Source organism: Nerophis ophidion, linkage group LG23 (genome assembly GCF_033978795.1).
Source record: "Nerophis ophidion isolate RoL-2023_Sa linkage group LG23, RoL_Noph_v1.0, whole genome shotgun sequence".
Taxonomy (NCBI): Eukaryota; Metazoa; Chordata; class Actinopteri; order Syngnathiformes; family Syngnathidae; genus Nerophis; species Nerophis ophidion.
In genome coordinates this window covers 22,691,466-22,710,683 of record NC_084633.1, presented here as the reverse complement: position 1 = coordinate 22,710,683, position 19,218 = coordinate 22,691,466, and the positions used below count along the sequence as shown (strand labels likewise).

At 41.2% G+C, this 19,218-nt stretch overlaps 1 protein-coding gene across 1 annotated transcript in view; it reads right to left on the bottom strand.

Moving 5' to 3' along the window:
• The window catches only part of LOC133541799 (protein kinase C alpha type-like), a 105,459-nt gene that overhangs the window by 25,013 nt on the left and 61,228 nt on the right, over positions 1–19,218 (bottom strand). The window contains exon 6 of the mRNA XM_061885397.1: positions 11,879–11,972. Within this exon, the coding sequence (XP_061741381.1) occupies positions 11,879–11,972 (94 nt within the window). The remainder of the gene's footprint in view (positions 1–11,878; positions 11,973–19,218) is intronic.

The window sequence follows — 19,218 nt, the reverse complement described above, 5'->3', positions numbered from 1 at the left end:
CAGTAAATATAAAATAGCATATTTAAATATTATTGAAACATATGCATTTACAGTAAAACACCTAACCGTTTGAGTAAAAATATTTTACAAAATTATAAAAAAAACAAACAAAGTAAATATCAATAAAAATAATTTTGTGAAATAAAATATTCAAATGAAATATGATGGAAAATAAGCCAACATAATTAGAAATAAAGTTAACAAAGTAGATAAGATTAAAATGCTAAGAGTAAAAATAAAATCGCATATTTAAATATTATTAAAACATACGCATTTACAGTAAAACACCTAACCGTTTTAAAAATATCTTACAAAATTATTTAAAAAATAAACAAAGTAAATATCAATAAAAATAATTTTGTGAAATAAAATATTCAAACGAAATATGATGGAAAATAAGACAACATAATTAGAAATAAAGTCAACAAATTAGATAGGATTACAATTCTAAGAGTAAAAATAAAAAGCATATTTAAATATTACTAAAACATATGCATTTACAGTAAAACACCTAACCGTTTGAGTAAAAATATATTACAAAATAATAAAAAAAATAAACAAATTAAATATAGTAAAAATCATTTTAAATTGAGGTTATTTAAATGTCACAATAGATGAATAAATCAAATAATAACAACATTATGATAGCAAAATGTACAATAGTAACTAAAATTGTTCTTTCAGTGATTAGGCAAATATTGGTAGGGAAATATATGCTCTCATTCTGAAAGTGCTTTTTACAAATCAAAGCTATTATTATTATTATTAGGTAACAACAAATGTGTTATTCATGTTGCGATTCATGCTGACGAAACGTGCGTGGGCGATGTTCGGGAGTCGCAGACGTTGAAGCACATCCAGTCAGTCAATCACCTTCTTTGTGGACAAACAATCCCGAGTAGTGAGTCTGTGCGCCGCCAGCGTGACAAATAAAGAGAAGAAGAAGCAGAGCCAGCAGAAGAGAAATAAAGAGAAGAAGAAGCAGAGCCAGCAGAAGAGAAATAAAGAGAAGAAGAAGCAGAGCCAGCAGAAGAGAAATAAAGAGAAGAAGAAGCAGAGCCAGCAGAAGAGAAATAAAGAGAAGAAGAAGCAGAGCCAGCAGAAGAGAAATAAAGAGAAGAAGAAGCAGAGCCAGCAGAAGAGAAATAAAGAGAAGAAGAAGCAGAGCCAGCAGAAGAGAAATAAAGAGAAGAAGAAGCAGAGCCAGCAGAAGACAAATAAAGAGAAGAAGAAGCAGAGCCAGCAGAAGAGAAATAAAGAGAAGAAGAAGCAGAGCCAGCAGAAGAGAAATAAAGAGAAGAAGAAGCAGAGCGTGCAGAAGAGAAATAATGAGAAGAAGAAGCAGAGCCAGCAGAAGAGAAATAAAAAGAAGAAGCAGAGCATGCAGAAGAGAAATAAAGAGAAGAAGAAGCAGAGCCAGCAGAAGAGAAATAAAGAGAAGAAGAAGCAGAGCCAGCAGAAGACAAATAAAGAGAAGAAGAAGCAGAGCGTGCAGAAGAGAAATAAAGAGAAGAAGAAGCAGAGCCAGCAGAAGAGAAATAAAGAGAAGAAGAAGCAGAGCGTGCAGAAGAGAAATAAAGAGAAGAAGAAGCAGAGCGTGCAGAAGAGAAATAAAGAGAAGAAGCAGAGCCAGCAGAAGAGAAATAAAGAGAAGAAGAAGCAGAGCGTGCAGAAGAGAAATAAAGAGAAGAAGAAGCAGAGTGAGCAGAAGAGAAATAAAGAGAAGAAGAAGCAGAGCGTGCAGAAGAGAAATAAAGAGAAGAAGAAGCAGAGCCAGCAGAAGAGAAATAAAGAGAAGAAGAAGCAGAGCGTGCAGAAGAGAAATAAAGAGAAGAAGAAGCAGAGTGAGCAGAAGAGAAATAAAGAGAAGAAGAAGCAGAGCGTGCAGAAGAGAAATAAAGAGAAGAAGAAGCAGAGCCAGCAGAAGAGAAATAAAGAGAAGAAGAAGCAGAGCGTGCAGAAGAGAAATAAAGAGAAGAAGAAGCAGAGCGTGCAGAAGAGAAATAAAGAGAAGAAGCAGAGCCAGCAGAAGAGAAATAAAGAGAAGAAGAAGCAGAGCGTGCAGAAGAGAAATAAAGAGAAGAAGAAGCAGAGTGAGCAGAAGAGAAATAAAGAGAAGAAGAAGCAGAGTGAGCAGAAGAGAAATAAAGAGAAGAAGAAGCAGAGCGTGCAGAAGAGAAATAAAGAGAAGAAGAAGCAGAGCCAGCAGAAGAGAAATAAAGAGAAGAAGAAGCAGAGCGTGCAGAAGAGAAATAAAGAGAAGAAGAAGCAGAGCGTGCAGAAGAGAAATAAAGAGAAGAAGCAGAGCCAGCAGAAGAGAAATAAAGAGAAGAAGCAGAGCGTGCAGAAGAGAAATAAAGAGAAGAAGCAGAGCCAGCAGAAGAGAAATAAAGAGAAGAAGAAGCAGAGCGTGCAGAAGAGAAATAAAGAGAAGAAGCAGAGCCAGCAGAAGAGAAATAAAGAGAAGAAGCTGCAGAGCGTGCAGAAGAGAAATAAAGAGAAGAAGAAGCAGAGCGTGCAGAAGAGAAATAAAGAGAAGAAGAAGCAGAGCGTGCAGAAGAGAAATAAAGAGAAGAAGAAGAAGAACGTACAGAAGAGAAATAAAGAGAAGAAGAAGCAGAGCGTGCAGAAGAGAAATAAAGAGAAGAAGAAGAAGAACGTACAGAAGAGAAATAAAGAGAAGAAGAAGCAGAGTGAGCAGAAGAGAAATAAAGAGAAGAAGAAGCAGAGCGTGCAGAAGAGAAATAAAGAGAAGAAGAAGAAGAACGTACAGAAGAGAAATAAAGAGAAGAAGAAGCAGAGCGTGCAGAAGAGAAATAAAGAGAAGAAGAAGCAGAGCGAGCAGAAGAGAAATAAAGAGAAGAAGAAGCAGAACGTACAGAAGAGAAATAAAGAGAAGAAGAAGCAGAGCGTGCAGAAGAGAAATAAAGAGAAGAAGCAGAGCCAGCAGAAGAGAAATAAAGAGAAGAAGAAGCAGAGTGAGCAGAAGAGAAATAAAGAGAAGAAGAAGCAGAGCGTGCAGAAGAGAAATAAAGAGAAGAAGAAGAAGAACGTACAGAAGAGAAATAAAGAGAAGAAGAAGCAGAGCGTGCAGAAGAGAAATAAAGAGAAGAAGAAGAAGAACGTACAGAAGAGAAATAAAGAGAAGAAGAAGCAGAGTGAGCAGAAGAGCTACCACTTCATTGGCCCACGAAGGAGAAAAGAGACTCCCTCCTAAATTGACTAAGTTCAGGGTTCAGTCGACATCGTGCACTTTGTCGCCGTTGCCGCTGGCGACTGAGAGGCCGAGGCAGGTTTTGTCAGATGTGACTTTGTCTCACTCCAGTTTCCATGGCAACCGCGCGCTTGATTGAAGGTGCGAGCCTTGGAGGCTGAGCATCATATGTGGGAGGAAGCCATGATTAAAAACAATGCCAGGCTGTGTTTGGAAACGTTAACATTTACACTCGCTATTTAAGCTCCTGGCTGCAAATATGAAGGTGGCTTTAAGAACAAAGTGCTCCTTCATGCACTTTCAAGTACACTAGATTGTACACTTTCAAGTACACTAGATTGTACACTTTCAAGTACACTAGATTGTACACTTTCAGGTACACTAGATTGTACACTTTCAAGTACACTAGATTGTCAAAAAGTACCTGCCTTGACTCACATGTGAGCTTCAAGTGCCATCCCATTCCTAACCCGAGGGTTCAATATTATGTGGTCCACCTTTTGCAGCAACAAACCCTGTTTCCAAATGAGTTGGGAAATGGTGTTAGATGTAAATATAAACAGAATACAATGATTTGCAAATCCTTTTCAAGCCATATTCAGTTGAATATGCTACAAAGACAACATATTTCATGTTCAAACTCATAAACTTTATTTTTTTTTTGCAAATAATAATTAACTTAGAATTTCATGGCTGCAACACATGCCAAAGTAGTTGGGAAAGGGCATGTTCACCACTGTGTTACATCACCTTTTCTTTTAACAACACTCAATAAATGTTTGGGAACTGAGGAAACTAATTGTTGAAGCTTTGAAAGTGGAATTCTTTCCCATTCTTGTTTTATGTAGAGCTTCAGTCCTTCAACAGTCCGGGGTCTCCGCTGTCCTATTTTACGCTGCATAATGGACCACACATTTTCCATGGGAGACAGGTCTGGACTGCAGGCGGGCCAGGAAAGTACCTGCACTCTTTTACTATGAAACCACGCTGTTGTAACACATGGCTTGGCATTGTCTTGCTGAAATAAGCAGGGGCGTCCATGATAACGTTGCTTGGATGACAACATATGTTGCTCCAAAAGCTGTATGTACCTTTCAGCATTAATGGTGCCTTCACAGATGTGTAAGTTACCCATGCCTTGGGCACTAATGCACCCCCATACCATCACACATGTGTAAGTTACCCATGCCTTGGGCACTAATGCACCCCCATACCATCACACATGTGTAAGTTACCCATGCCTTGGGCACTAATGCACCCCCATACCATCACACATGTGTAAGTTACCCATGCCTTGGGCACTAATACACCCCCATACCATCACACATGTGTAAGTTACCCATGTCTTGGGCACTAATACACCCCCATACCATCACACATGTGTAAGTTACCCATGTCTTGTTCACAAATACACCCCCATACCATCACACATGTGTAAGTTACCCATGCCTTGGGCACTAATACACCCCCATACCATCACACATGTGTAAGTTACCCATGTCTTGTTCACTAATACACCCCCATACCATCACACATGTGTAAGTTACCCATGTGTTGGGCACTAATACACCCCCATACCATCACACATGTGTAAGTTACCCATGCCTTGTTCACTAATACACCCCCATACCATCACACATGTGTAAGTTACCCATGTCTTGTTCACTAATACACCCCCATACCATCACACATGTGTAAGTTACCCATGTCTTGGGCACTAATACACCCCCATACCATCACACATGTGTAAGTTACCCATGTCTTGGGCACTAATACACCCCCATACCATCACACATGTGTAAGTTACCCATGTCTTGTTCACTAATACACCCCCATACCATCACACATGTGTAAGTTACCCATGCCTTGGGCACTAATACACCCCCATACCATCACACATGTGTAAGTTACCCATGTCTTGTTCACTAATACACCCCCATACCATCACACATGTGTAAGTTACCCATGTCTTGTTCACTAATACACCCCCATACCATCACACATGTGTAAGTTACCCATGTCTTGTTCACTAATACACCCCCATACCATCACACATGTGTAAGTTAGTCATGTCTTGTTCACTAATACACCCCCATACCATCACACATGTGTAAGTTACCCATGTCTTGGGCACTAATACACCCCCATACCATCACACATGTGTAAGTTAGTCATGTCTTGTTCACTAATACACCCCCATACCATCACACATGTGTAAGTTACCCATGTCTTGTTCACTAATACACCCCCATACCATCACACATGTGTAAGTTAGTCATGCCTTGGGCACTAATGCACCCCCATACCATCACACATGTGTAAGTTACCCATGCCTTGGGCACTAATACACCCCCATACCATCACACATGTGTAAGTTACCCATGTCTTGGGCACTAATACACCCCCATACCATCACACATGTGTAAGTTACCCATGTCTTGTTCACAAATACACCCCCATACCATCACACATGTGTAAGTTACCCATGTCTTGTTCACTAATACACCCCCATACCATCACACATGTGTAAGTTACCCATGCCTTGGGCACTAATACACCCCCATACCATCACACATGTGTAAGTTACCCATGTCTTGTTCACTAATGCACCCCCATACCATCACACATGTGTAAGTTACCCATGTGTTGGGCACTAATACACCCCCATACCATCACACATGTGTAAGTTACCCATGCCTTGTTCACTAATACACCCCCATACCATCACACATGTGTAAGTTACCCATGTCTTGTTCACTAATACACCCCCATACCATCACACATGTGTAAGTTACCCATGTCTTGGGCACTAATACACCCCCATACCATCACACATGTGTAAGTTACCCATGTCTTGGGCACTAATACACCCCCATACCATCACACATGTGTAAGTTACCCATGTCTTGTTCACTAATACACCCCCATACCATCACACATGTGTAAGTTACCCATGCCTTGGGCACTAATACACCCCCATACCATCACACATGTGTAAGTTACCCATGCCTTGGGCACTAATACACCCCCATACCATCACACATGCTGGCTTTTCAACAACAATCCGGGGGGGTTCTTTTCCTCTTTGTTCTGGAGGACACCAGGTCCAGTTTCCAAATATAATTTGAAATGTGGACTCGTCAGACCACAGAACACTTTTCCACTTTGCATCAGTCCATCTTAGATGATCTCGGGCACAGCCAAGCCGGCGGCGTTTCAGGGTGTTGTTGATAAATGTGTTTGGCTTTGCATAGTACAGTTTTAACTTGCACTTACAGATGTAGCGACCAACTGTAGTTATTGACAGTGGTTTTATGAAGTTTTCTTGAGCCCATGTTGTGATATCCTTTACACACTGTCGTTGGTTTTTGATGCAGTACCGCCTGAGGGATCAGAGGTCTGTGATATCATCGCTTACGTGCAGTGATTTCTCCAGATTCTCTGAACCTTTTGATGATTTTACAGACCGTAGATGGTAAAATCCCTAAATTCCTTGCAATAGCTCGTTGAGAAATGTTGTTCTAAAACTGTTTGACAATTTGCTTACAAAGTGGTGACCCTCACCCCATCCTTGTTTGTGAATGACTTAGCATTTCATGGAAGCTGCTTTTATATCCAATCATGGCACCCACCTGTTCGCAATTAGCCTGCACACCTGTGGGATGTTCCAAATAAGTGTTTGATGAGCATTCCTCAACTTTATCAGTATTTATTGCCACCTTTCCCAACTTCTGTGTCACGTGTTGCTGGCATCAAATTCTAAAGTTAATGATTATTTGCAAAACAAAAATGTTTATGAGTTTGAACATGAAATATGTTGTCTTTGTAGCATATTCAACTGAATATGGCTTGAATAGGATTTGCAAATCATTGTATTCTGTTTATATTTACATCTAACACAATTTCCCAACTCCTATGGAAACGGGGTTTGTATTACAGCTTCAACTCTTCTAAGAAGGCTGTCCACAAGGTTGCCGAGTGTGTTTATAGGAATTTTCCACTATTCTTCCAAAAGCGCATTGGTGAGGTCACACACTGATTGATGTTGGTGGTCTCAGTCTCCGTTCTAATTAATCCCAAAGGTGTTCTATCCGGTTCAGGTCAGGACTCTGTGCAGGCCAGTCAAGTTCATCCACACCAGGATCTGTCATCCATGTCTTTATGGACCTTGCTTTGTTGACTGGTGCACAGTCGTGTTGGAAGAGGAAGGGGCCCGTTCCAAACTGTTCCCACAAGGTTGGGAGCATGGAATTGTTAGAATAATTATGTATATATTATCACACTAACTTTAGTATGCTTAAAGTCCCTTGCTTTAGTTATTAGTTTTTATAATCAAAACTTCTTGTCTGAGGGGTGGCCTAAGCCACAGATTGTCATGTCTTGTGATCATGTTTTGTTTAGTTATGTTCTGTTTTGCTTAAGACTCCATTGTTTCCTGTTTTTTGCACTCCCTTGTTTGTTTTGTTTCCATGACTACAGATTAGTTTTCACCTGTCCTCATGTCACGCACCCGTCTCACATTTTGCACTCGCACACCTGTCACTAATCATGTCTATAATTTAAAGGGAAAGTTGCCAGGAAGTCCGCCTGGCGACTTTACCTCCACTCTGCTTCATGCCATGTTTATGCTTTCATGCTTAGTTCACGCTGCTTGTTTCATAGTTCCATGCCAAGTAAGCTTTTGTTTACTGTTCATACTTTCTGCCTTTGTGCAACTTTTGTTTCATTAGTCAAGTTTGTTCTCCGCCATTGTGCGCGCCTTTTGTTTGCTTCTTTTTTTGTAGTTATAGTGTTAAAATAAAATATGTCTTTGCCTTCACGCCTTGCCCGCTCCAACTTTCCTTTGCATTCCGGAAAAACAAACCCCTAAGTCCACATTCTGACACAGATGTTATCTTAGTTTTAGCACGCTAACAGCCAAGGACTTCAAGGACCTCAACGAAGATAAGATGACAGCAGTCAGACTAGACAGAGACTTCAACGACCTCAATGAAGATAAGATGACAGCAGTCAGACTAGACAGAGACTTCAAAGACCTCAATGAAGATAAGATGACAGCACTCAGACTAGACAGAGACTTCAAAGACCTCAATGAAGATAAGATGACAGCACTCAGACTAGACAGAGACTTCAAAGACCTCAATGAAGATAAGATGACAGCACTCAGACTAGACAGAGACTTCAAAGACCTCAATGAAGATAAGATGACAGCACTCAGACTAGACAGAGACTTCAAAGACCTCAATGAAGATAAGATGACAGCACTCAGACTAGACAGAGACTTCAAAGACCTCAATGAAGATAAGATGACAACACGCAGACGAAGCAGGAGACAAGGTAAAATCACAAGGCCCCCGGCCCATTCCGTCATGTACTGAGCGTCCTGGACCTGCTTTGCATAACATATGTGACCACTCCTTTTAGAGGCGGCCTCAGTGATGTTGACTATGGAACTCTGAATAAAAAGAGGGATGCAGGAGCTGAACCTTAGAGCGTAGGGAGAGACTGTGACTAAGTGTTCAGCGCCATGCGTTCTCCTCATGAGCTAAATTGAACTTCTTGTCTGATTAATAGATGTCATCAGTGTTAGAACCTGACAATTGTCCATTTTTTGGAATCCTGGAGCATTCAAAGTTCCTCTTACTGCAACTAAGGGGCCAAGCCCAACTCCTGAAAAACGACTCCCCACCATAATTCCTCCTCCACCAAATTTCACACTCAACACAATGCAGTCCGAAATGTAGCGTTCTCCTGGCAACCTCCAAACCCAGACTGGACCATCAGATTCCCAGGTGGAAAAGCGTGATTCATCACTCCAGAGAAGGCGTCTCCACTGCTCTAGAGTCCAGTGGTGATGTCCTTTACACCACTGCATCCCACACTTTGCATTGGACTTGGTGATGTATTGCTTAGCTGCAACTGCTCGGCCATGGAAACCCATTCCATGAAGCTCTCTGCGTACTGTGCGTGGGCTAATTTGAAGGTCACAAGAAGTTTGGAGCTGTGTAGCAACTGACTGTGCAGAAAGTCTTTGCACTATGCTGACCTCTCTGTCAGTTTACCTGGCATACCACTTCTTGACTGAGTTGCTGTTGTTCCCAAACTCTACCATTTTCTTACAATAAAGGCGACAGTAGACTTTGGAATATTTAGGAAACAAGGAAATTTCACGATTGGATTTGATGCACAGGTGGTTTCCTATGACAGTTCCACGCTGGAAATCACTGAAAGCGGCCCATTCTTTCACAAATGTTTGTAGAAACAGTCACTCCATCGGATGCAGGTGTGGGTCTAAGTTTGCCTAAGTCTTAAAGGGGAACAGTATCACAATTTCAAAAGGGTTAAAACAATAAAAATCAGTTCCCAGTGGCTTGTTGTATTTTTTGAAGTTTTTTTCAAAATTTTACCGGTCCCCAAGTATCCCTAGAAAAAGCTTTAAAGTGCCTTATTTTCGCTCTCTTCGAAACCACTATCCATTTCCCTGTGACGTCACACAGTGCTGCCAATGTAAACAAATAATGGGAATACCACAGCAAGATATAGCGACATTAGCTCGGATTCAAACTCGGATTTCAGCGACTTAAGCGATTCAACAGATTACGCATGTATTGAAACAGATGGTTGGAGTATGAAAATATTGAAGAAAAAACTGAAGCTATTGAGCGAATAGCTATTGACGCTATTCATAGCCATAGCATGGCCGAATAGCTGCGTTAGCATCGCCGGTAAAATGTGCGGACCAAACGATCAGGACTTTTGCATCTTTTGACATTGGAGCAACTTAAATCCGTCGATTGGTAAGTGTTTGTTTCGCATTAAATGTGGGTGCGAGGAAACGTAATATAGTTGCAAATGCATCTGCAGGTTATCCATACATCTCTGTGCCATGTCTGCTTTAGCACCGCCGGTAAATAGCGTGTTAGCGTCGATTAGCATAGCATGTTAGCATCGATTAGCTGGCAGTCACGCCGCAACCAAATATGTCTGATTAGCACATAAGTCAACAACAAAACTCACCTTTGTGATTTGGTTGACTTAATGGTTGCAAATGCATCTGCAGGTTATCCATACATCTCTGTGCCATGTCTGTCTTAGCATCGCCGGTCAAATGTGGAGACACTCTGGTACATTCAATGGGGGTCTGGCGGCAGATTTCTTGCCAGTGGTGCAACTTGAATCCCTCCCTGTTAGTGTTGTTACACCCTCCGACAACACACCCACCAGGCATGATGTCGCCAAGGTTCCACAAAATAGTCCAAAAAACGGAAAATAACAGAGCTGAGACCCGGTGTTTGTAATGTGTTGAAAATGAAAATGGTGGGTGTGTTACCTCGGTGACGTCACATTCTGACGTCATCGCAAAAAGACCGATAAACAGAAAGGCGTTTAATTCGCCAAAATTCGCCCATTTAGAGTTTGGAAATCGGTTAAAAAAATAGATGGTCCTTTTTCTGCAACATCAAGGTATATATTGACACTTACATAGGTCTGCTGATAATGTTCCCCTTTATATATACTTTGATGGTGCAGAAAAAAGACCATCTATTTTTTTAACCGATTTCCGAACACCAAATGGGCGAATTTTGGCAAATTGAACGCCTTTCTGTTTACCGCGCTGGAGGCGATGATGTCAGAATGTGACGTCGCCGAGGTAACACACCCACCATTTTCATTTTCAACACATTACAAACACCGGGTCTCAGCTCTGTTATTTTCCGTTTTTTGGACTATTTTTTGGAACCTTGGAGACATCATGCCTGGTGGGTGTGTTGTCGGAGGGTGTAACAACACTAACAGGGAGGGATTCAAGTTGCACCACTGGCAAGAAATCTGCCGCCAGACCCCCATTGAATGTACCAGAGTGTCTCCACATTTGACCGGCGATGCTAAGACAGACATGGCACAGAGATGTATGGATAACCTGCAGATGCATTTGCAACGATAGTCAACGAAATCACAGAGGTGAGTTTTGTTGATGTTGACTGCCAGCTAATCGATGCTAACATGCTACGCTAATTGACGCTAACACGCTATTTACCGGCGGTGCTAAAGCAGACATGGCACAGAGATGTATGGATAACCTGCAGATGCATTTGCAACTATATTACGTTTCCTTCCACCCACATTTAATGCGAAACAAACACTTACCAATCGACGGATTTAAGTTGCTCCAGTGTCACAAGATGCGAAAGTCCTGATCGTTTGGTCCGCACATTTTACCGGCGATGCTAACGCAGCTATTCGGCCATGCTATGGCTATGAATAGCGTCAATAGCTATTCGCTCAATAGCTTCAGTTTCTTCTTCAATATTTTCATACTCCAACCATCTGTTTCAATACATGCGTAATCTGTTGAATCGCTTAAACCGCTGAAATCCGAGTTTGAATCCGAGCTAATGTCGCTATATCTTGCTGTGGTATTCCCATTGTTTGTTTACATTGGCAGCACTGTGTGACGTCACAGGGAAATGGCCAGTGTCTTCGCAGAGAGCCCAAAATAAGGCACTTTAAAGCTTTTTCTAGGGATATTTGGGGACCGGTAAAATTTTGAAAAAAACTTAAAAAAATACAACAAGCCACTGGGAACTGATTTTTATTGTTTTTAACCCTTTTGAAATTGTGATATGTTCCCCTTTAAGTGTAGAAATGTGTTGCTCTCCTCACCTCAAACTTCTGGCGGAGCTCCAGGTCGATGTCGTCCACCTCTGGGATGGGTACGTTGTAGTACTCGCCCTCTTCTTGGTTCAGCAATTTGTACCTGAGAGGAAAAGACACAATCGCACCAAATTACGCTAAGGATGGATCGAAAATATTTGAATTATTTTCTTTTTTTATTTCCTCAATTTTTTTTTATGTATTTTTGGTCGAAAGCACAATTCATTTGATTTCATACTGGTTGTCTTGCTGTTCATTAATTTATTTGGTATTTATCAAGCATTTTATTTATTTATTTTGAACAAAATGATGCATCTTGCAACACATGATTTTATACAGTTGGAGATGCCACCTCAGTAGAAGCATTTAAGTCTCACCTTAAAACTCATCTGTATACTCTAGCCTTTAAATAGACCTCCTTTTTAGACCAGTTGATCTGCCGCTTCTTTTCTTTTTGTCCTATGTCCCCCCCTCCCTTGTGGAGGGGGTCCGGTCCAATGACCATGGATGAAGTACTGGCTGTCCAGGGCCAAGACCCAGGATGGACCGCTCGCCTGTATCGGTTGGGGACATCTCTACGCTGCTGATCCGCCTCCGCTTGAGATGGTCTCCTGTGGACGGGACTCTCGCTGCTGTCTTGGATCCGCTTTGAACTGAACTCTCACGGCTGTGTTGGAGCCACTATGGATTGAACTTTCACAGTATCATGTTAGACCCGCTCCACATCCATTGCTTTCGGTCCCTTAGAGGGGGGGGGGGGTTGCCCACATCTGAGGTCCTCTCCAAGGTTTCTCATAGTCAGCATTGTCACTGGCGTCCCACTGGATGTGAATTCTCCCTGCCCACTGGGTGTGAGTTTTCCTTACCCTTTTGTGGGTTCTTCCGAGGATGTTGTAGTCGTAATGATTTGTGCAGTCCTTTGAGACATTTGTGATTTGGGGCTATATAAATAAACATTGATTGATTGATTGATTTTGTATTGTAGCTACTCCATGTTGTACATTATTAACACATCTGGGCTATCAAAATAACAAGTTAACTCATGTGATTAATCACCAAAAAAATGATCACATGAATCATTCACATACATAAAGATTAATCACAAAATTAATTTTGTTCCTCGAGCTAATCCGTGAAAGACTATTCATGGACTATGAATGTTTTTTTTGCTGATTGAACCCCCAATTCCAAGTCTTGATGCTGAGTGCCAAGCAGGGAGGTCATGGCTCCCATTTTTATAGACTTTGGTATGACTCGGCCGGGATTTGAACTCACAACCTAGCCATCTCAGGGCGGACACTCTAACCCAGGGGTGTCCAAAGTGAGGCCCGGGGGCCATTTGCGGCCCACAGCTAATTGTTTAGCGGCCCACCACACATTCTGGAAATGTTCTTGTAAAAATTAAAAAAAGACATTAAAAAGAGTGGAATGAGGTTAAATCTAACTAGAAAAAGTTGCAACGTTGACACAAAGTTTGTTTTTCTTTTTGTTTATCTTTATTTTTCTTTTGCCATTGCTCAAATAAAAAAAAAAAAAATCTGTATTATAATGAATTATTGACCTATTCAAACCTTAATTTACTTCAAATATTTCACTTGAAAATGTTTTATTTGGAAAATACTGAATATATTTTGTGTTTGCCGTATAAAAACTATGTTTTATTTGACAAAAGAGCATTAAACAAATAAAATAGTTCAAACGTAAAATCGACAGATATATCTGAAGTTGATCTCATAACTTGAGTGTTGAAAGTAAAATAAATAAAATGTATCAATTTATGACGGGGGACCATTTGGATCCCAAAGATATTTAGTGGGATTTTATTGATCTTTTCTCTGTTATTACTCCAAAATAATAATTCATTAAAATGGATGGTGTCCTGCATTATTGATCTTTTTAGGGCTCCATCTACTTCCCATTAAACATTGCTTTCTCTATGTTTTGGGCGGTCCGGGAAATACTGCAAATTTCAGTTTTACTATAAAAACCATATTTGTCTTTGACAAAAAAAGGCATTTTTTTTAACTTGATATCAACCTGAATTTGATGTAGACATTTAGTGTAAATGTTAAATAAATAAAAAAGATCATTTGACTTGTTTTTAACATTTTAATGACTGAGACCCTGTATGGCCCCCAGGAGCCCTTAAAGTAAAAAAAAAATAATAATAATTAAATAAAAAAATCCATATATTTTGTTATGGTTTGAAAATGAAAAATATCAAAATGCTTTGATTTTTCAGTGTGTGGCCCTCAGTGGAAAAAGTTTGGACACCCCTGCTCTAACCACTTAGGCTTGGAAGTTTAGAAGCCAAAAAGTTAAATTGGACTCTCCATGATTAATTTTCACTATTTTGACATCATGAGCTTCTTTTTAACACATGTGTTAAATATATATATTAAATATATATATACAATCCATCTACAGTCCCAGTACACCTGTAAAGACAGTGTTTCCCACAGGTCAGGCATCTATTAGTGTAAAGACAGTGTTTCCCACAGGTCAGGCATCTATTAGTGTAAAGACAGTGTTTCCCACAGGTCAGGCATCTATTAGTGTAAAGACAGTGTTTCCCACAGGTCAGGCATCTATTAGTGTAAAGACAGTGTTTCCTACAGGTCAGGCATCTATTAGTGTAAAGACAGTGTTTCCCACAGGTCAGGCATCTATTAGTGTAAAGACAGTGTTTCCCACAGGTCAGGCATCTATTAGTGTAAAGACAGTGTTTCCCACAGGTCAGGCATCTATTAGTGTAAAGACAGTGTTTCCCACAGGTCAGGCATCTATTAGTGTAAAGACAGTGTTTCCCACAGGTCAGGCATCTATTAGTGTAAAGACAGTGTTTCCCACAGGTCAGGCATCTATTAGTGTAAAGACAGTGTTTCCCACAGGTCAGGCATCTATTAGTGTAAAGACAGTGTTTCCCACAGGTCAGGCATCTATTAGTGTAAAGACATTGTTTCCCACAGGTCAGGCATCTATTAGTGTAAAGACAGTGTTTCCCACAGGTCAGGCATCTATTAGTGTAAAGACAGTGTTTCCCACAGGTCAGGCATCTATTAGTGTAAAGACAGTGTTTCCCACAGGTCAGGCATCTATTAGTGTAAAGACAGTGTTTCCCACAGGTCAGGCATCTATTAGTGTAAAGACAGTGTTTCCCACAGGTCAGGCATCTATTAGTGTAAAGACAGTGTTTCCCACAGGTCAGGCATCTATTAGTGTAAAGACAGTGTTTCCCACAGGTCAGGCATCTATTAGTGTAAAGACAGTGTTTCCCACAGGTCAGGCATCTATTAGTGTAAAGACAGTGTTTCCCACAGGTCAGGCATCTATTAGTGTAAAGACAGTGTTTCCCACAGGTCAGGCATCTATTAGTGTAAAGACAGTGTTTCCCACAGGTCAGGCATCTATTAGTGTAAAGACAGTGTTTCCCACAGGTCAGGCATCTATTAGTGTAAAGACAGTGTTTCCCACAGGTCAGGCATCTATTAGTGTAAAGACAGTGTTTCTCACAGGTCAGGCATCTATTAGTGTAAAGACATTGTTTCCCACAGGTCAGGCATCTATTAGTGTAAAGACAGTGTTTCCCACAGGTCAGGCATCTATTAGTGTAAAGACAGTGTTTCCCACAGGTCAGGCATCTATTAGTGTAAAGACAGTGTTTCCCACAGGTCAGGCATCTATTAGTGTAAAGACAGTGTTTCCCACAGGTCAGGCATCTATTAGTGTAAAGACAGTGTTTCCCACAGGTCAGGCATCTATTAGTGTAAAGACAGTGTTTCCCACAGGTCAGGCATCTATTAGTGTAAAGACAGTGTTTCCCACAGGTCAGGCATCTATTAGTGTAAAGACAGTGTTTCCCACAGGTCAGGCATCTATTAGTGTAAAGACAGTGTTTCCCACAGGTCAGGCATCTATTAGTGTAAAGACAGTGTTTCCCACAGGTCAGGCATCTATTAGTGTAAAGACAGTGTTTCCCACAGGTCAGGCATCTATTAGTGTAAAGACAGTGTTTCCCACAGGTCAGGCATCTATTAGTGTAAAGACAGTGTTTCCCACAGGTCAGGCATCTATTAGTGTAAAGACAGTGTTTCCCACAGGTCAGGCATCTATTAGTGTAAAGACAGTGTTTCCCACAGGTCAGGCATCTATTAGTGTAAAGACAGTGTTTCCCACAGGTCAGGCATCTATTAGTGTAAAGACAGTGTTTCCCACAGGTCAGGCATCTATTAGTGTAAAGACAGTGTTTCCCACAGGTCAGGCATCTATTAGTGTAAAGACAGTGTTTCCTACAGGTCAGGCATCTATTAGTGTAAAGACAGTGTTTCCTACAGGTCAGGCATCTATTAGTGTAAAGACAGTGTTTCCCACAGGTCAGGCATCTATTAGTGTAAAGACAGTGTTTCCCACAGGTCAGGCATCTATTAGTGTAAAGACAGTGTTTCCCACAGGTCAGGCATCTATTAGTGTAAAGACAGTGTTTCCCACAGGTCAGGCATCTATTAGTGTAAAGACAGTGTTTCCCACAGGTCAGGCATCTATTAGTGTAAAGACAGTGTTTCCCACAGGTCAGGCATCTATTAGTGTAAAGACAGTGTTTCCTACAGGTCAGGCATCTATTAGTGTAAAGACAGTGTTTCCTACAGGTCAGGCATCTATTAGTGTAAAGACAGTGTTTCCCACAGGTCAGGCATCTATTAGTGTAAAGACAGTGTTTCCCACAGGTCAGGCATCTATTAGTGTAAAGACAGTGTTTCCTACAGGTCAGGCATCTATTAGTGTAAAGACAGTGTTTCCCACAGGTCAGGCATCTATTAGTGGTGATGTGGTCGGGCGGCGGTGGTTTATATGTATATTATATGTATATAAATATCTACATATTTATATAATATGTAACTACAAGCTCCATTCACAGACAGAGTCCCATTGCTTTTATGAGCGGTCGAGTTTGTCAAAAGCCGGAAAAAAATAAAAATAAAATAAAATAAATAACATTTTCATTTTTTTATTTTTGATCGTGGCGGCCGTAATTCTTTGGTGGCGGGCCACCACAAATAAATTAATGTGTGGGAAACCCTGAAAGAGTTTCCAATTATTTCTACAACTCTTGTTTTTTTGAAGTTTGCTTCTTTTATGAATTTATTGTGTCTCTACTGAAAATGTGAGGGTCAAAAGTATACATACAGCAATGTTCATATTTGCTTACATGTCCCTTGGCAAGTTTACCTGCAATAAGGCACTTTTGGTGGTCATCCACAAGCTTCTGCTGGAATTTTTGACCACTCCTCTTGTTGCAGTTCAGCTAAATTTGTTGGTTTTCTGATATTTAAATCAGGACATTGGGAAGGCCATTCTAAAACCTTCATTCCAGTCTGATTTAGCCATTCCTTTACCACTTTTGAGGTGTGTTTGGGGTCATTGTCCTGTTGGAACACCCAACTGTTTCATCTGACACCACAAGGACAAAGATAATACCTTCTGGAGGAAAGTTCTGTGGTCAGATGAAACAACAATGGAGCTATTTGGCCACAATACCCAGCAATATGTTTGGAGGAGAAAGGGTGAGGCCTTTAATCCCAGGAACACCAAACCTACCGTCATGCATGGTGGTGGTAGTATTCTGCTCTGGGCCTGTTTTGCTGCCAATGGAACTGCTGCTTTACAGAGAGTAAATGGGACAAAGAAAAAGGAGGATTATCTCCAAATTCTTCAGGACAAACTAAAATCATCCGCTCGGAGGTTGGGTCTTGGGCGCAGTTGGGTGTTCCAACAGGACAATGACCCCAAACACATTTCAAAAGTGGTAAAGGAATGGCTGAATCAGGCTAGAATGAAGGTTTTAGAATGGCCTTCCCAAAGTCCTGACTTAAACGTGTCAGAGTTAGTTTGTGACAAACCCCAAGATGCAGAGAAGGAGGCAGGCGTTGAGTCCTTACTCAACATGATTTAATTAAAATACGAGGACAAGAACAAACACAAAGGGTGGATAATAAACTAAAAGAGCTAGCATGGGAGCTAGACGATAACGAGCAGAAAACAGAAGTCGTTACTTGTGGTATGAAAACAAACTGGAAGCAGGGAACAAAAACAGTAAGCTCCAAACAGCTACAGAAATATAGCTTACTACACGACAGGAGCGACAATACATGACAATAATCCAGCACCGGCTGGAGGACAAGAGCAGGTGAAAATAGGAGCGGGCTGATTGACACCAGGTGTGGCCAGGTGCCATTCAGCCGCAGTTGAGGGGAAACAGCGCTCAGGGAGAATGACAAGAAACCAACAAAATATGAGCACTGACAGGAAATACAACACACAGAGGAAAAACCTACAACACAAACAAACTGTCAGGGGCAAGCCTGACAAAACGTGTGGACAATGCTGAAGAAACAAGTCCAAGTCAGAAAACCAACAAATTCAATAATACATTTTATTTGGTATAGCGCTTTTCAGAGTAATCAAAGACGCTTTACAGGATAAAAAAAATAAAATAAATGTAAAACAGTTCAAAGTAATAGTATAAAATACAGGAAATATAAAAGCAGTATATAGTAAAATACATAAAACACTGGATATTTACAAGACGGGACATTACAGGACACTCGTTACTGGTTAAAGACAGATCTGAATAGTTTTTCTTAAGAAGGCTTTTGAAGGTAGGAAGATCCGAGCAGTCACGGATGGGTTTGGGAAGAAAGTTCCAGAGGGTGAGAGCGGCCATGGAGAAGGCTCTCTCCCCCCAGGTCCGCAGCTTGCCTCTGAGTGGTGTTGGAAGCAGCTTGGTGAGGTAGCTGGGGGGCCTGCTTGTGGAGGGCTTTGTGGGTGAGGAGCAGGACTTTAAAGTGGATCCGGTGAGGAAGGGGAGCCAGTGGAGTTCCTGAAGGACTGGGTGATGTGCTCAAGGGAGCGGCTGTGGGTGAGCAGTAGAGATGCGCGGTTTGCCGTCTCATCCGCGGCGGGTCGGGCGAGTGACATGACGAAAACATTTATTTTAATTAGATTCGGGCGGGTGGCGGTTGAATCATCCGGAAATATCTGATGTACATGGTTCTGGGATCGGTATCCTTTGCCATTCAAAGAGCCATTTAAGACCCGTGTCACAAAGCAAAGAAGACAATAGGAGACGCTAATATTCTCTAGAATGACTGCCGGCAGTCACCCAGATAATAAATATTAGGGCGTGCTATGAAGTCATTGGCTTTGACACCTTCTACAACATGTACGACCTGCTTGTCAGTCCAGTAAATTGTTGTGTGTGGCTTCCGAAGACAAACATGCACACGACTGCAAGGCATGCTGGGTGACACAGAGTACACTAATAATGGTTGTGATAGAAACAATTTTAACAC